The 18,881-nt window shown below is 24.6% G+C and overlaps 1 protein-coding gene across 3 annotated transcripts; it reads left to right on the top strand.

Annotated features, from left to right (window-relative positions):
* The first annotated feature begins 286 nt into the window (after positions 1-286).
* Positions 287-17,274, top strand: LOC114130903 (uncharacterized). Of its 3 annotated transcripts, XM_050208320.1 has the most exons (18): positions 296-400; positions 470-739; positions 4,938-4,987; positions 5,075-5,178; positions 5,280-7,883; positions 7,969-8,310; positions 8,414-8,749; positions 8,893-9,056; positions 9,126-9,327; positions 9,418-9,603; positions 9,921-9,993; positions 10,452-10,622; positions 10,921-11,688; positions 12,491-12,582; positions 13,931-13,961; positions 14,094-14,167; positions 14,598-14,667; positions 15,914-17,274. In XM_050208320.1, the coding sequence occupies exons 4-17, from the start codon at positions 5,140-5,142 to the stop codon at positions 14,625-14,627; spliced, it is 5,112 nt and encodes a 1,703-aa protein (XP_050064277.1). In that variant the 5' UTR covers positions 296-400; positions 470-739; positions 4,938-4,987; positions 5,075-5,139; the 3' UTR covers positions 14,628-14,667; positions 15,914-17,274. The 3 variants fall into 3 exon arrangements, with proteins under 3 accessions (XP_050064278.1, XP_027851778.2, XP_050064277.1); XM_050208321.1 differs by having other exon boundaries at positions 287-739; positions 5,079-5,178; XM_027995977.2 differs by having other exon boundaries at positions 287-739.
* The last annotated feature ends 1,607 nt before the right edge of the window (positions 17,275-18,881 follow it).

The following is an 18,881-nucleotide window of genomic DNA, read 5'->3' as shown; positions in this document are numbered from 1 at the left end:
TTTTGCGGTATAAACGGCTATCGTACATATTATTCTGTTATGATATAATATTATTATCGTTAAAAAACGAAATTCGTGTTGTTCATTCAATCGGCCGCTGTCCGGACGCCCGACGGAGCGACCTGGCAACGTCGCGTTGCGTGAATGCGGTCGACGGCCGATCGCTCGTGCGCACACGGAGAAGAGTACCACCTCTCCACCCACTCCCCCCACCCGTCAACACCGACAGAGCGGCAACGTATGACGTGATCAGCCTTCCCGCAAGGCGGCGGCGGGGCAATCGTACAGCAGTTGTAGAACGACACGACAGTAGGTATATTTTAGTAGTGAGTAGTCGTCACAAGTCACACCCAGTGATAGTACGAACGATAAACATATTATTATTATTTATATTCATATAGTAATATAATTATTATAAAATATATAATATAATATTTCATAGTACTATTATAATAATATTGTAATACAGTGATGTCGCGTACAAAAACGAAGTACAAACAATATTGCGAGTCCGGACTCTGAACACCTGATCCGCCGTAAATCGATAGACGAGATACCGTCACCGCCACCGCCGCCGCCGTCGTATCGATTACGTCGATGCCAATTTTATATTTTTTAACAACAGTCGCGTGAACCGTCCGGCGTCGCGGTCCGACTTGGCATGCACGACATCGAGTAGTGTTGTTTGCTATTTAAACGTACCGGGACAACATTCCCGGCGGATCCGTTTTGGCAGCAGGTACGCCGTTTTGCGAGTATATTTACTATTTTTGTAGGCGGGTGGGGGTCTCGGTCGTTGGAGGGGAGGAACGTTAGTTTCCGACCAAAGGCGACGTATCGATGTCGGGTTAGATACCGCGTATAATATCTACAGATCTACAGACTACCTACAGAGTAGAACTACTAATAATAGTATAATACAATAATATCAAATGTCGTTGACGAGTGATAAAGCGTAGCAAGTAAAACGATTCTAATTGTATTTTAACGGCGGCTCTGTGGAGGCCGGAGCCTACAAACGGGCGTCCGATGTGTTTCTTGATAACACAACTGATAGTCAATGGAATGTGTAATATAATTTACGGTTTTTTCCTCCGTACAAGAAACTTGTTCACTTAAATTACCAGTCTCGGTTGCATATTACTATTAGCAATCCATATAATTATTATAAGGTCGACACGTCCTGTATTAAAATTATGCTCTACGATTGGTTTACTTGCAAATACCGTAAAATATTTTGTAATCAGTATATTAGGTATATTTTATAAAATATAATTATCAGTTACCTATCTATTATAATATATAACTATAGAAGATCTTAGATCATATACTAGTATATTATGATTTAAGTAAAAGATCTATAATGCTATGATGACTTATCAAATACCTAATTAGTAAATATAATAACTAAATGTTTCAAGTTAATGTGTTTCTAGTTAATTTACTTTATAAGGATGATATAATCATAACATACAGGGAGATTCTTTTATCAAACAACACTCATTATTTCAAAAAGTATTGACTTTTTTCAAATTTTTTTTCTTCAAAATTTAAGATCCATACTATTCTAGAAGTGTAGAACGCTTCCAGATTGTCACCCATGTATATTTATTATGCAAACCTCTATCAACTTTTGGTTTTCAAATGACAACCTATACTTAAAATTTCATAAATTAATGTGGCTATTTTTTTTTATGAATAATCACATTCAAATTTTCATTTTTCGTTAATCCGTTGATGAGATATAGCTTCTCAGAGTTGGGTAGTTTTGGGAAATGTTAATTGAGTTTAAATGTGTTATAACTTGTCAGTAGATAATTAATAATAAGTACATGGTAATATGGTAATATTAGTCCAATTAATTATAATGTTATGACAATTTATAATAAGCTATAGCAGTTAGTAACAGATACAAATATTATCACCACTTTCCGCTACTCCATGAGGTCAACGATATAGAATTCATTACTATTATAGCTACTAGATTTTACAAATAAAAATCCCAATTCTGACGGTGCTAATTAGTACTGATGTATACACCTTGTGTACACCTTAACTCCTAAAATTGACCAACTTTGAGCAGCTATAACTCGCCGACGGATCAACGAAAGTTAAAAATGTTAACTTGAAAATTCATGAAAAAATGGCTTTATTAATTTATGTAATTATTAATATAATTGAAAAAAATTAAAATTTTACAGTTGTAGAAAAACATGTATCTAAAAATTTGAAAAAAAATCTATATTTTTGAAATAATGAGTGTTGTTTGATAAAAGAATCACTGTATATACAATCGCATAGTCTCAAAACAAAAACTAATAGGTGTATTTTTAGTTCAAAACATTATACTAGGTACATAATAATGTTAGTAGGTTGGTACCTAAACAATTTTAATTATATATCCATAAAACTGATTTCTATATTTATTTAATATTTGTTATTAAGAAATAATAATTATAAAACTATGTTACTGAATATTTATTTATTTGTAAAAAAGTATTTGTAAGTCATTGTAGTGCATTCAAAAAAAAAAAAAAAAATATTAAAGACAATATAAAAGGAAAGTCAAAAAATACTAATTGTCCACTAAAAATTAAACTATTAATCAACTAAACTTACTACTAAATATACTTGAAAAAAGATCCAAATTATGTAAAGATATTAATTTAATAAGTATTTTAATAATAAATTCACACTACAAGTTGTATTACATAGGCATTTTATATTATGTAAAAGATAATATAAATAATTAAAAATAGTAATAATTTAATATAATTAATAATAATATAATTTTATTAAAAAAAAAAATGTAAAAAATGTAATTAACCTTATAACCTTATCCATAATTCTTATACTAAATACTAATGACCTAGATGTTGGTGTGTTTATAAAGATCATAAAAAAAAAAATTATTAAATTTAAACTTTTATTATTCCATACGTCTATGGATTCGTCATACAGTGAAATTGAAAGCGCTAAGTTAATAAGTCTGTTATACACTATAGGTTTAATTTATTCATAGTATTTATACGAATATTTGATAGCATACGTCACGATGTAGAGAAGAGATCTCTTCTCTACATCGTGGCATACGTCCTACAGTTGAAACAAGGATTATTTGTAATCGTGATAAAAGTTGGAAGACTATCAGTGAAAGTCTATATGTTACAGCCAAAAACCTAAATTAAGGAATTTATATAAATGTAATAACAATGCTTCTGATCAAATGAACAGTTTGTGGTATTAAAAAAAGAAAAGAGTTAATGTCCATTATTTTCAAGCAATGATGCATTTAGAAATATTTATTAGGTAATGACGATATTTTCGGACTGTTTTTTTTTTTATTATTATTTATAAACAGTGGCGTATTTAAGGTTTTTCCGCCTATAGGCACTTCCCAATTCGCCGGTGGAAAAACCTTAAATACGCCACTGTTTATAAATAATAATAAAAAAAAAAACAGCCCGAAAATATCGTCATTACCTAATAAATATTTCTAAATGCATCATTGCTTGAAAATAATGGACATTAACTTTTTTCTTTTTTTAATGGCACTTTCCAATTCGCCGCCTCCTCCCCATCCTTTCTAAAAATTACTTATAAAACATATTTAAATACACAATTTGTTATATTATAATTTTATAACCTAACCTAATAAAAGAAACATTTCTAATGAACATTAAATTAGTTACACGTAATATCTTTTTTTGCAATTTACAAATTAATTATATTTAAAAGTTTAAATTTTTTTTCAACCTAACCAGCTAACCTACTGGTTCGTACTGTGTTTCGTATGTGTATAATATAGTAGGTTCATGTAGATAGCTACTTAATTTTGAGTGAACGAAAAATTAGTTAAATTTGATTTCATCAAATGAAAAATACTTTTTGTAATTTTGTAAAAAAATCGTTAAAATTTGCCGCCCTCCAATGTCACCGCTCTAGGCCCGGGCCTATAGGGCCTGTGCCTAAATACGCCACTGTTTATAAAAATATTAAATCAATTATTTGTTCATTAAATTAGAAACGGTCTTGTGTTGCAAAATCGATTTATCTATAATCAATAATAGTAATAACGCACTTTCCGTCTTTAACACGTCGACATTCCGTAAATTAGGTACCTACATATTAATTAAAATATAGCCGTCTATACTGTATCGGATACATCTGTCATCTATATAGAAGGTACCTATCCAATATAAATCTAATTCTAAAACATAGGTTCACTAGATTATAATAGGTTCTATGTCCTGTAAATATATTAAACTATGAAAAGACAATTACGACTGTCAGAGAAAAAGAAGTTACCGCTTTAGAGACTGCTAGCTATAGAATAGAGGGATCACAAGGATATGCTAGATATATTTCTGAACAGAATACAAAACTAATAGATGTGCTTGTAAAAAATTAATGATTTATGCAGTTCAATGTGTCACAGTACATTAATTTGTAGGAATAAACAGTGATATATAATTTATCTTATATTTATAAATTTCTAACCCAATTAAAATATTTCGCTAAGCAAAATTATCAATATTATCTATCAGTATTACCTAAACACTAAGGTGATTTTCTAGTCATAATTGTAAATGTATCAACAAAAAATTTGGTTTTAAAAAAAATTGCCTTTGTTGGTGTTAGTGTAAGCCATTGACGATGTCGTCTAGTATCTACTAATGTTAGGTACCTAATTATGATATTGGCTAGCTATTCACGTTATTATCTAATTTTCATAATTGACGGTAACATATACACTTTACTGTATTACAGGTCATCTAGGTCTCATTTTTTCACTCTATTGTTATTGCCGTGGATCGTAATTAATAGAAATAATGGGTTAAAATGTTAGATTATAGATATTTATTCAATAAATAATAACATCAAAAATATAAATTATAGTCTATAATATTTAATGTGTATAATCATTATAATTTTAGGTGAAATCGACGAAGTCGTGTTTTTGAGATTCTATTCTTGAATTGTAAAAGTAAGAAATTGCTTTATTTTTCTAAAAATAAATTGTACAATATGATTAAATACAAACATTTTTTTCAATTTTTTAATTAATTACTAGGTAGGTAGCCAAATAATGATTAACGAGTTTCAAAATTCTGTATTTATTTAATACATACAATTACCATGGACAACTTAGCAGATAAGCAAATTATAACTGCCAGAGTAAGTTTTATTTTTATTTCACTGTTGGTATTACTTTACTGATATGTTAGCTAAGAATATTATATAAAATAATATTAATAATTTGAATCTTATTTTCACAGGCATTATTTAATCTTGCTCACTCTTATTTGAAAACTACAAACATTAATGATGAACAAGAAAATAAAAACGAGGACAATGAAAAAGAAAAAATAATAAAAAACAATATTCAACAAAACAAAAAGGAAGAAGCAACTGGAATTAAACATAAAAAAAATGTCAAAAAAAAAAAATCAAAGAGTAATTCGGACAATGAAATAGAATTATACCTACAAGTACAAGTCGATTCAAAATACCAACAACAATTATGCACCAAAGTACAAAGTGAAGACTTAAATACAGCACCACAAAAGCCTGAAGTAGAAATAGAATTAAAAATCGAAATTCCAAAAGAACTTGAAAGTTCATATAATAAAAATGTTGAAAAACAATTAGAAGAGAATGGTAAAAATAAATCCCAAAAAAATAACACAACAAAAAAAAAACAGGAATTAATTAATCGAGAAATAAGAGATGATTCAGAAGTTCAAAATAATACAGAGAAAAAAATAACACTGAATATAAATAAAGATGAACTCGTAGAATTTGAAGGAAAAAACTTCAATTGTTGTAAAACACAAAACCAAATACAAAAGGGGGTTGAAATCAAATCACAAGAAAAAGATAATAGTGATATTTTCCTAGAACTTGAATTAAAAGAGCAGCAAAATATGCATGATAATCTAATAGAAACATTGCAAAGGTCGATCCAAAGGCGGATTGAACGGCTTATATGTCAAATACCTTTAAAAAATCAAAAAATGGAAAAAGAACTACGTCAAGAAATTGAAGAACTAAATAAAGAAATTAAAGAACTAGATCCGGCAAACGTAAATGAATTAAATAAAGAAATTTTAGAAGAAGTTACTAAAAAGAACTATTTACCCGTCCAAGTAAATTTTTTAAAAAATCTCTATCTTTCATTTAACCAGGATTTAACACCTTTTTACAATAAATTAGACCAATTAAGCAATGATATTACACAAACTAGTATACAAAAAAAATTGAATGAAGAATTTTTAAAAAAATTAGATAGTTTATTGCAACAAAAAAACAACGGAGAAATCCAGGAAAAACATCAAAAAGTTAGCAATAAAGTAAAATACAAAGATAATGACGATATAAAATCGGTCAAAGAAAAAAAAATGAAATTAATAGATGAATCAAAAAAAGCCATAAATTTGCGAAATAATGATAAAATTGGAAATGATGAGAAGATTAAAGAAAACGAAACGCAGCATAACGTTTTAAAAGGAATTCAAAAAGGAGTAAATGAAGCTGAAAAAATACAAAATCAGTCAAAAGAAACTGACGAAAAAAAGAAATATCAATATTATGATTTAGTCATACAATATAATCAAGAAAGGACACAAGATCTTAAAGGACACGCACCACATGTTTTAGGTAATAGAGTATCTGTTGACGTTTATGACGATGCAGTGAAATCATTTATAAATCAAATAGATCAAGATGCATTAAAAGCGAAAATATGTAATGAAGGAGTTGTTGTGATTGATCAAACAGAAAAAAAGGATAATAAAAATGTAAATTTTCAGTTAGAATTTTACAAAAGTGTAGAAATTGAAGAGCAATTACAGAACAAAAATGAAAAACGATTACAAAATTATTTTGATGGAGAAATAAACAGAGATTTCAAAATAAAAAATAAAGAAACTACGACAAAAGTACAAGAAAATTCTGATGTGGAAATAGAAGACGTCGAAGAAAAATTACAAGAGTATTCTGAAATTGAAAATGATGAACATTTTGAAACAGTTCATGAAAATATAAAATTAAAAATAGGAGCATCAGAAAAAGCAATAATAGAAGATTCTGGACTGAAAATCGGAGATCCTGAAAAAGAAGTACAAGAAGATTCTGATGTAGATATCGAAGGCTTTGAAGGAGAAATACTAGAGTTTCCTGAAGTTAAAATAGAGGACTTTGATGAAGAATCACAAGAAAATACCGATGTGGATGTCGAAGACCTAAGCGAAGAAGAATTTAATGATAGAAATGAAGTTGTAGAAATAATGGAAGATATAGAAGAAGATATAGAAGTAAAATCTAATTGTTCTAATTCTTCTGTGGAAAATTCAATTCTATCGGAAAAAACACCAACTACAATTTGCAATGAATCATATTTCACAATTAATCCGAATTCTAAGCTTAAATATGACGAAGAGGAAAATTTAAAAATGATCGATTCAGTTAATTCTACTACCATGTTAACAGATCATATTAAAGAGCAACAAAAATTTTTTAAACTTAAACATGAATTAGATGATTTATCTCAAGAATATAAAGGTTATGTACAACAAAGAGTATTAAATGAATTACAACAGGAATTAGATGATAAACAATTACAAGAAATGAAAATATTTCCAGACACGTTTAATGAAGTTAAGTTAAATACTGACGAAGATTTTCAAAAGGAAATTGATGAATTACAAAGTGAATTGTGTCAATTAGAACCAGAATATATGCGTGATGAACCATTATATTTTGAAGAGGACAACAGTAGTCAAAAATTAAAAGAAAAACCATATGATTTATTTGAAAAATTACATTCTATTCACAGAAAACAATTATGTAAATTTGCCAATTCCAAAGAGTGGCCAGAGAGAGTAAATAAATAAGTATTTTTATAGTATTTATAATAATTAATAACAATTCAATTGGTTTTAATTTGTTTTGAATATTTTATTTTAGCATTTTCAACCATCAAGTTTGCTGGACGTTTTGTTTGATGAACCTAATGAAGTTAAACCAAACGTGTTGGTGATTATATTGCATTCTATAGACAAAGGTTATTCAATAAAAATCAACACGGACAAGAACTCGAATTCACCGAACGAATATTTTTTCAATTATTCTAACGATACAATATTAGAATACATGGAAAATGAACAATTACCACCAGATTTATTGGATTTATTAGATAGTGCTAAGCCCCGATTATTTTATTCTGGATGTGTTATAGCAGAAATTCATGATCAAGTAGATGAGATTCCGGGCCGGGTGTATAGACTACTACTGCGTCCGTTTAATATGGTGAGCTATTTACAAATTTAAGCTACTGAATAATAAACTTGAAATATATTTTTATATTAAGTATCATTTTTGTTTCATATTTTAATCCATTATTTAATTTCAGTCCATTCAGCGTGATATAGACCGTATAATTGCTAAAAATAGCCATCCTACTAACACTAATTACTGGACAACCAAAAAAAGACTAAAGCTAGAAAGTATATTGCTTAGAAAATATTATCCAGTTATGTGTATGGATTCGTCACCTATTGCTGGTCTAGTAGTTAATTTACAACATCAAATGTTAAGTTGTCGTACTATAACACTAAATCCACTTAAGAGGAAATATAACTGTTCAAATCAAAAACCATTGAAAAAAGATTTATACAATGAATCTAATGACAATATAAATACATCAATGTTGTTAAATGAACGGCAAAGAAAATCTACAAAATTAATGGTTAGTTAAAAAAATGTTTAATTATATCTAATAGAACTTATGCTTGTATAGTACAATTGTATTTTTTTATAATTTTAAATTAATAGTATTGATGATTTTTAGTTTTATTTACTTAATGTAATTTAATATTTATTTATGTTTAGGATACTGAAAACACGAATGTTGACAACTATATCTTATGGAAATTTGATTTTCGTATAAAGTCGTTAAATCTTTTCAAATTGTTTTTAGTGGTTATAACAGAAACTCAAGAATTTTCTTTGTTATTAAGTACAAATCCAAAGGTTGATTCCATTAGAAAAATGAGGTATAGAATTTATAATAGTCAATTAAAATGGAAATACTTCAAAGATAATGATTTTTACACTGTTTAAAGGTTTAAAATACAACTTAAACAAAATGAATTGAAAACGTATATTAATATGATATTAGAAATTCTTCGACAAAAAATTAGCCCTGATATAGAAGTGGTTCGGAGATATAAATGTCAAGATAATTCAGTTCCTCTTTCGTTAAAGAGTGTTCCATCTTTATTTAATGACAATGTTTATAAAGCAAATCATGCAGATTTAAGTCAGGTAAATTTTATACTGATATAATAAAAAATATTTTTTACTTCATTGAAATATTTAGTATTTATAAAAAAAAACATTTTGTTTAAATTTCAGTTGATGGATTTATTTATTAATAATACACATATTAAATATATACCTGTTAATAAGATGTTGGAAAATATGTTTGAACATAATAGTGGGATAAGTAAATTTGAATCTGAAAAAAGCGATTTGTCACTCAAGAAAGATAAATTGGCCGCTGATACTTTTAAGACTATAAAAAAAAAAGAGAATTCTAGAGTAAGATTATAACACATTAACAATTAATAATTAACTCTGAACTATTAATGTTTGTAATTATAACTTGTACAGATACCACAATTTTTACATAATATCTTTAAAACATTAATTGCTATTAATGGATATGGGTAAAAATCATATATATATATATATATATATTTGAAAAACAGTTATTGGCATGTTTCAACATTAATCTGTTATACATTACAAAATGTATTTGTATAATATTGTCAATTATTGAATTATGTTATAATTATTTTAAAGCTATTATGGTGATTTTATTTATTATTATAATTTAATTAAACCAATGTTTATAGGATATAGAAATTAAAAAAAGTTTGCAGTTTTGTGCAACAAAAAAGTTATCTACAAGTTCAAAAAAATTTTTGGGTGAGTTTAAAGATAATTTTTTAACAAATTATGTATTTTATTATATTAACATTCATTTAAAAATTTTTGAACTAGTAACTATTTTAATAATTCATTAAATATTGCTAAACCAATAAATCTTCAATTTGCTCAGAATTTAATATATTTAAAGATATCAAAAGCTATAACCAACAGTATTGAAAACAATGGAAATTAATACATTTTTATTGTAATTAGTTTTCATATTGAATTTAACAATACAATCAATTATAATTTTGTTCTATTTTAACTTAAATTCTAACATAATAAAATAGCTTAAAGGTTAAAATAATACAGTACCATACAATTTAAATTATTATAATGTATCTTACTTAATAATTTTAAATTGTTTTTTATATCATAGTTGATTATTTATTTTTAATAAATAATTTTATAGAAATATTTATACCTAATTATTAATCATGTATTTAATTTGACAGATTTATCAAGAATTGATTTAATAGATAAAATCGCTGATCCATTACCATTACAAACTCAAATCATACCAAAACACATTTTATTTGGTGATACTAGGTCTTTGTTTAAAAAAAAGTCGACCAACACAGAGATAAACTCTTCTCTTGAATCATCAGTAAAAAGGCAAACACTTGGTAACCTACTCAAAATATAATATATTCCATAAAGCAAATCCTACATACAATATTACATTAATATTAAAAATTATAGAAATTAATGTTATTATTTTTATTTTTAGTCTAAATATTTAACATTTAATAAAATATCCTTAAAATTAAAAAATCATGATAGTATAAGTAATGTTTAAACCATTATGGTGTATCTTGCTTGGTAATTTTAAAATTTAATTTTTGTCATAATTGAGTAATTGACTTCATTATATACATTTATAAAAAATAAATATAAAAACTAACTATGTATTTAATTTTACAGATTTATCAAAATTGGATTTAATAGACAAAATAGCTGATTTTTCATCATTACAAACTCGCACCGTACCAAAGGACATTTTATTGGATAAAGATACTACATTTTTGTTGAAAGAAAAGTCGACTACTACCGAGATAGATTCCTCTTATAAACCATCATTAATAATGCCAATACCTATAATTTCAAAAAACGATAATTTTCCAGAACTAGTCCAAGAAAAAATAATATCGGTGTCAAGTAATTCTATGCTTCCAGTATTTAGTTTTATTACATCTACTATACCATTTGAATCAAGCCCCGCAGTAGTGTTATCAAGTTTATCACAAATTAATTCACTAGTTACAAGTATTAAATCTTATATGGTGCCTATTGAGTCCCCTAGGTTGGGTTATATAGCAAAATCTGAAAGCATGTCTTTACAAACTGAGGAAGATCCATTAAAATTTAATGATGATGATGATATTCATACCAATATTCAATTATTACCAGTTATGCAGTCAAAGGATTTAATCCATTTAATGAAAGTAGATGATATTGCAGTGAATTTGTTTTATGCTATTAATAAATTAATGCCGACAACATGTAATTATGATACCATCGTGATGAGCCCAACTGAAAATGTAGTCACAATGCCTTTGGAATCTGATCAAGTAGAAAATATTTCAGTTATGAAACATGGAAACGAAAATGAAGTTGATTTATTTGATACAATGCACAATGTGAATGATAATGAGACATTTCATTTACTTGATAATACAAATTATACAAAAGGTAAATAATATAAATATGTTTTAGTTACTATAGAAATTTAAAATAAGTTACATGATTCATGATTTTTGGTTTGTATTAGTTAATGTTATCTGAATAAAACAAGTATGACAAATAAATTCAAAAAAAATATTTGTTATCATTTTTATGTATTTAATTATTTTATAAATATATTATATTAATTTAATTAAAAGTGTACACACACATATTATATATATATATATATATATATATATAAGTTATATAATATTACATTACATTAATTTCTTCAATTAAGTGTCAATAACCTGTTTTTCTTAAATTAAATAAGAGGTACCTAAAAGAATTTGATACTTGTTAGTTAAAGAAAAATATAATATTTATTTATTACTCAAAATAAGTCGTACCATGAGATAGATTTTTAAATGATATAAATTATCTGTTTGACTCATAAGTCATATTGACTACTATATTATTATTTCTATTATTAGGTACTATTATTATATTATTATATAATATTAACTAGATTTTATAATAAACAAATTTATTATCATTGGTTAATTAAAATATTAATGTACCCTTAAATGACCAACTCACACCAAGGAAAAAAAAATAACTACGTATTTAATTCAAATTATTTGAGTTAAATCTATCTATAAGACTATAAACTCATGTTATAATGTTTATTCTACTAGCAAACCTAATTTTCCTCATAAAATAGATAATATATACTAAGTATAAGAACATAATGAATTATGAATATGATAGTCTTTCATTTAGTTATCTATTTGAAATTATAACAATATGTTTATTATTTTTGTTTTAGAAATATTAGAAGACAAATACATGTTAAGATGTCTTCAATTATTTCATCAAAAACCAACACTGCCAGATTTATCTATTCTGCATAGTATACAAGTACATATAAATTTGTTGAATATTTAGTTCTAGAAGTTAAATTTATTGGTATAGTTAAATCTATCTAAAGAAATATTTATTCAATTAAGAAAAAAATATATTACTTTATTAATAAATGGGTAGAGGACACATAGAAATATACAATAACAATTAATTAACATGCAATTTGAATTATTATTGGTATTGTTGATCAGAATAGTCGGATTGTTCAGTAATATTGTAATTAATAATTAATCAAAATTAAGGAGTCATAGGAAATCTATTAAAGTATTAACAAAATATAAATAACTTGATAGCCCAGTAACCTAGTCACACATAAATGTAGTCATTATAATTATCAATTGAACTACTAGTAGTTAGTAGTTACAGTATAATACCTATAGATTTATCATGAATATAATTTAAATCATTATTTGAAATATTTATTAAAATTATCTATTAAAGTAAAGGTGTAACTTTATATACAAATTGAAAATTTTTATTTACTTAATTATTAATATATTTGTAATGATCCATGAAATTAAAAAAAAAAAAGGATGGTAGAGTAAATAATTGCATTGCTGTACAGTTGAGTGCACCTCGTCATTTATTATATTATTATTGTGGATAATTCAGTGATAAATTATTGTATAAAATGAAAAACAATGCTCAGTAAAGATGCTTAACTTTTTAGTAACTAAGGTATTGTAGTAGTATTAAAATGTGAACAAACATTTTATTTTACCCGATTGTTTCAACGTAATACTGACAATTTTGATCTCCCAAACATATCAACTAGATTTAATTTGTTAACAGTACCTAATCTCCTTCAAAATTACACAAAAACATAAAAAATACAAATATAAATTGTAAACACAATATATTCTTACTTACTATTAAAATATTTCAATCAAATTTAAGACTGTATAAAAATTAATTATTAAATTTTATAAGGCTTAAAGACTTTTTACTATACCTACATAGAAATGAATTGTGACGGTTGTGTTGTGTTAATCAATTTGATAATAATCATAAATTATGATAATAAATGGACCATTCAAATCAGAGCTTAGCTGAAACTGTGTTGGTTGAAATTTCTTGAAAAATCTTCCATGATCTCCTGTAGATTTTCTGTATTTCTCTTAAATTGTTGATACAATTAAATTATATTCTGTTTATAGTAGGTTAGGTTAGGTAACCTACCTATTATATTACTATAATATCATACTCAATTTATAAAATTAAAAGTTTCTACATGAATCCTTTCATGAAAAAGTGTCAAAAAGTAAAATATTATACTAATCAGTAAATAATTTCCTTTTATTTTAAAAATTAATTTATGTTTTATAGTGTTTAAATATTGTTTTAGGTCAGCACTTCAAAACCTTATTTTTCTGATGGTGAGTATACTTATATACATTTAATTGTAATGTAGTTAATTAATATTAAGGTGTAATTAAAAATTTACATTCATTATAAATATTATTGTGTTATTATAAACTTGTAGTTATAGTTGTTTTATTTTATTTTAGATTCATTGATTAATAGTGAACTGTTGAGTGATATAAATTCATCATTTGGCGAAATACTGTCAACAACTAATTTGGTAAGACTTAGAATTTATCTGTATAGGTATTTATTATATATTTATAAGTGATATATTTTTAAATTATTTATCATAAATTATTGATAAAATATTTCATGTTATAATAATTAATTCTATATTAAATATCTATGAGTCTTATTTACAATATTTTTCTTTGAGATATTTTTTTCATTATTATTATATATATATTATATTTTATGTGTAAAATGTTAATTAATAATTAGTATTCTTTGACTTAAAAGACGATTTTATAATTTTATGATTAAAACAAGTTTACCTTATCCATAAATAAAAATTAAATTATTTTTAACAAACACTATTTATGTTCATTCGTTTAGCATTATTTTATATGTTAATTTAAATTTATTGTATAATATATTAATATGTAATTTGATTTATAATTAAAATATATTTATGATTTGTTATGTAGAATAATGAAGATAAATTTCCAGATGTATAAGAGATATTATATAAACAAACTAGTTACATCACACATTATGGTATGTTGATTTAATTCAAATTTAATTAACTTAACAAAATACAATGTAAAATCTGTTTTTATAATTTTATTTTTAATTTATCATTATTTTACTTCAACATTTCAGTATAATTTTCAAATATTAATTGCAAACGTAAATATTATTCTTTAATACCTAATCTCCTAATATGCAGTCTATCAATATGTGGTGTATCAATGAAGTTTGGCCTATCATAACGATAATAAAAGTGTTGGTAGTATGTGGTTTACAATACAAATTTATTGTATTAAATTTAGTGATTTTATATGAAATAAATAATAAGTTAAAAATAATCAAAATTAAGTTTTTAAAAAGGAAAAAAGTAGGTATTACTCTACTGTACTGAAGGTGTAGAATCTACTTCATCATTTAGTATGTCTTAAGTTCGATCTTATAAATATTTAAATTTTAAATTTTAATATGTTTCCTGGTACACGAGAAACTGAATCTAGTTGATATTTCAAACACAAAGAGGTCTAAGGAAAATATTCTCAATAATTTTCTAGATAATTTGGAAAAATAAAAAAAATATATTTTGATTATTAAATATGTTGTTATATTCAACTGTAGATTCTTTTGTTAAAAATAAACTATTAACTATTTTTTTTTCTAATATTTAACAATTTTAATTAATACAAATAACATAATCAATTAATTATTAGAGTAATTCACTTTAATACATCACAAACAACTCTAAATTATTTTTTTCCATAACCACTTTGATTTTATAATATTAAAACTGAAAAATACATTTATAAATAAAATGTGAATTATTAGGAGATATAAATAGAAAATGTATTAAGTGGTTCAAAATAATAAACACTATAAAAATTGAAAAAATACAGTGGTGTAGACATCTGATTTATTGTAGAGCACAAAACGTTAATAGACTACAATACTACATGCAACATGCAACATTCATATATATATATATATATATATAATTAAATAGTATAGAAATTGATGGTAGAACGCATATTAAGAGGTAGTAAATTTTTTTCCAATTATAAATAAATACATTTTAATTTAATGGTTTTGTTTTAAATTTAAAGATTTTTTACTTAAAATATTAATTGCCTAATATTGTTGTGTGTACTACATAATAATGCCTAATTAAATAATTATAATAATAATGAGTTATTTTGATAAGTTATTAATTATTATAATATTATACAAAAAAAACATACTTTTTGTGGTTCATAAACTAACCAATTTTATTTTTTTTCAGCAAGACTTGCAGACAATATTATTGTAGCAATACTTACTACTTAATTAAAAAAATATATCATATTATTTATGGTAGTATTATAGATTTATCCTGTAATACCTACAACTGTGTGATAGTTTTATTTTATAATATAGCATTAATTCTTTGTTGATTCAGTTAAATGTTTTATAAATATATAATTTTGAAAAGTTTTTTGAAGATTATTACGTGTGACATATGTTTAATTTTTATAACTATCATATACTTTGTTACTTTAATGTACCTATTTACGAGTACAATATTATATATTTATTTTTTTATTGTTATTCATCTTAAATTTAACCATTGAACATAGAACATCGATAAGAAGAATATAATAGAAAATATTTTTATAATAAATTGTATTATATTTTTACGTATACTATTAATGTTAAATAACAAAATGCAACATTGAATGGTGACAAAGAGCTTTATAATATCTATGGGTATTGACAATGTTGAATATACAATAGTTATAAGATGTGTTTACAAATTAGCATTTATAATATGTATTTGACCAAATATTAAATACACTTAGTGGCGCAAATCTTTAGGAATAGATAGGTACTTGCCTTGCCAAAGTAATTTGGAAGGTAGATGTGCCTAGGTGTATTATATGATATAGGTATCCTAGTAGTTGGAAGAGGTTATGTATAATTATTTTGAAGATTAAATATTGTATGATGAGCTTGTAAAGCGGCAAGTAAAAGTAAATTTTAATTTTTAGAATTGTAGATAATAAATGATAATGGGGTGATTGGGCAAGTGCTGGCTAGTAATTTTTAGACTTGATTCCATAAAAAAAAGAGATTTGCACCACTTAATAGGTTATATAGCCAATGTCGTTGATGTTATTGTAATTTGAACCTTATTTTTTGGATTCATTATAGATTTATATAGCTTATTTAAGAATAGAGTTGGTAATTAATAATTAGTAATTATTGTAGTTAATTCAATATTGTTTATAAGTTGTGTAATAATTGGTGTGAGTAATATTGTGAAAATATATTTTACAATATTTTTAAATTTTTAATCTGTATTGTTTTACATTGTATTCTTCAGGCTCAAGGATTTATAATAATTTATAAAAAATACTATTGCTCACTATTTCAATTTTGTTATAGTTAAGTAAGTGCAATTCAGTACTTACTACACTATTATTATATCTTGTACTTTGATGATGCAAGAAATAAATACCTATTAATACATTTTTTTTAAACAGTGTTTGTTTTTATGGTATGAATATTGTATAAAACTGTTGATGTTATTGCTAAGGCATTATTCGATAATTTTTATTTTAAACAGTTTATTACAATTTTGAAGTTACACTTGACACATAAAATATTTTGATTCTTAAATTTCATGTCCTTATGTTCAATGTTGTTCTTGGTAAATTATGATAAAATTCATTTTATTCAATAGAGTTTTAAGTGAAAAAAATATAATCAACCAAATCTAATATTGTATGAATGTAAATGTATAATCTTTTGTAGGTAATAAATATAAAATAATTTTGTATATATAAAAAAATATTTATTTACTTGGTACTTTGTAGTATTATAATAATAAAAATATTTAAAACAACTTGTACATAGTGTGTATCGAAATAAACATAATAAATAATATTTGAAACAAATTAGACTTTTGATACATTTAAAAGAGCAAAATTACATAAATATGATTATAATAACTATAATACGCTGAATCAAATCAGTAACTTTTTAATTTTTAGTTTTCAAAATACAAAACTAATAAGCTATAACATCATATTATTTTGTTTTTATTTTAAAAGTACTTAGTTACAATGACATTACTTTAAACAAAATTAAATTATACTTATGAATTACAACTTATTAAAAATGTTTATAATAAGTTTAAATTGCATTTTATTATAATTTAAAATGTATGATTTATGATTTCGAATAGAATCTTTTTTAACTCATATATTTTTATTGATATTTCCAAGATTCCTCGCATTTATAACCTTACATTATATGTATTATATCTAATAAAGTCACCATTTATTTCACTTTATTCTGGAATTTTCCAATAGTCCTTGTATTTGTAACCTCAAAAATGTATTATATGCAATGAACAACTTATTAATTCCATTTTATTCTGGAATTTTCCAAGATTCCTTGCAATTGTAACCTCAAATTTGTATTATTTCAAATAGAATCTTCGTAATTTTCATATATTTTTCTCGATTTTTTAAGAATCATTGCATTTATAACCATAAATATGATTGATTTCCAACAGAACCTTCGTTAATTCCTATAATTTTCTTGATATTTCGATGAATACTTTCATTTACAACCTTAAATATGTATTATAATCCAATAAAGTATCCATGATTCCATTTTATATGGAATTTTCCAAGATTCCTTGTATTTAAAACCTCAAACATGTATTATTTATAATAGCATCTTCATAAAATTCAATATTTTTTAAGATTCCTAAAGTTTATAACCATAAATATGTATTATTTCCAAAGAAATCACCATTAATTCCATTTATTTCTAAATTTTTCCAAGATTCCTTGCATTTATAACTTCACATATGTATTATTTTTAAAAGAGTCTTCGTAAAATTCAAAATTTTTCTAGATTTTTCTAAGGTTCCTTGAATTTATAACATAAAATAGGTATTAGTACCAATAGAATCTTCATAATATTCAATATTTTTCTAGATTCTTCCAAGATTCCTTGAATTTATAACCTTAAATATGTATTATATCATATAAAATCACCATTAATTCCATTTTTTTCTGGAATTTTCCATGAATCCTTGAATATATAACCTAAAATAGGTATTAATACCAATAGAATCTTCATAGTATTCAATATTTTTCTAGATTTTTCCAAGGTTCCTTGAATTCATAACCTTAAATATGTATTATATCCTATAGAATCACTATTTATTCCATTTTTTTCTGGAATTTTCCATGATT

Source organism: Aphis gossypii, unplaced genomic scaffold (assembly GCF_020184175.1).
Source record: "Aphis gossypii isolate Hap1 unplaced genomic scaffold, ASM2018417v2 Contig00085, whole genome shotgun sequence".
NCBI lineage: Eukaryota > Metazoa > Arthropoda > Insecta > Hemiptera > Aphididae > Aphis > Aphis gossypii.
This window is presented reverse-complemented; position numbering and strand designations above follow the sequence as displayed.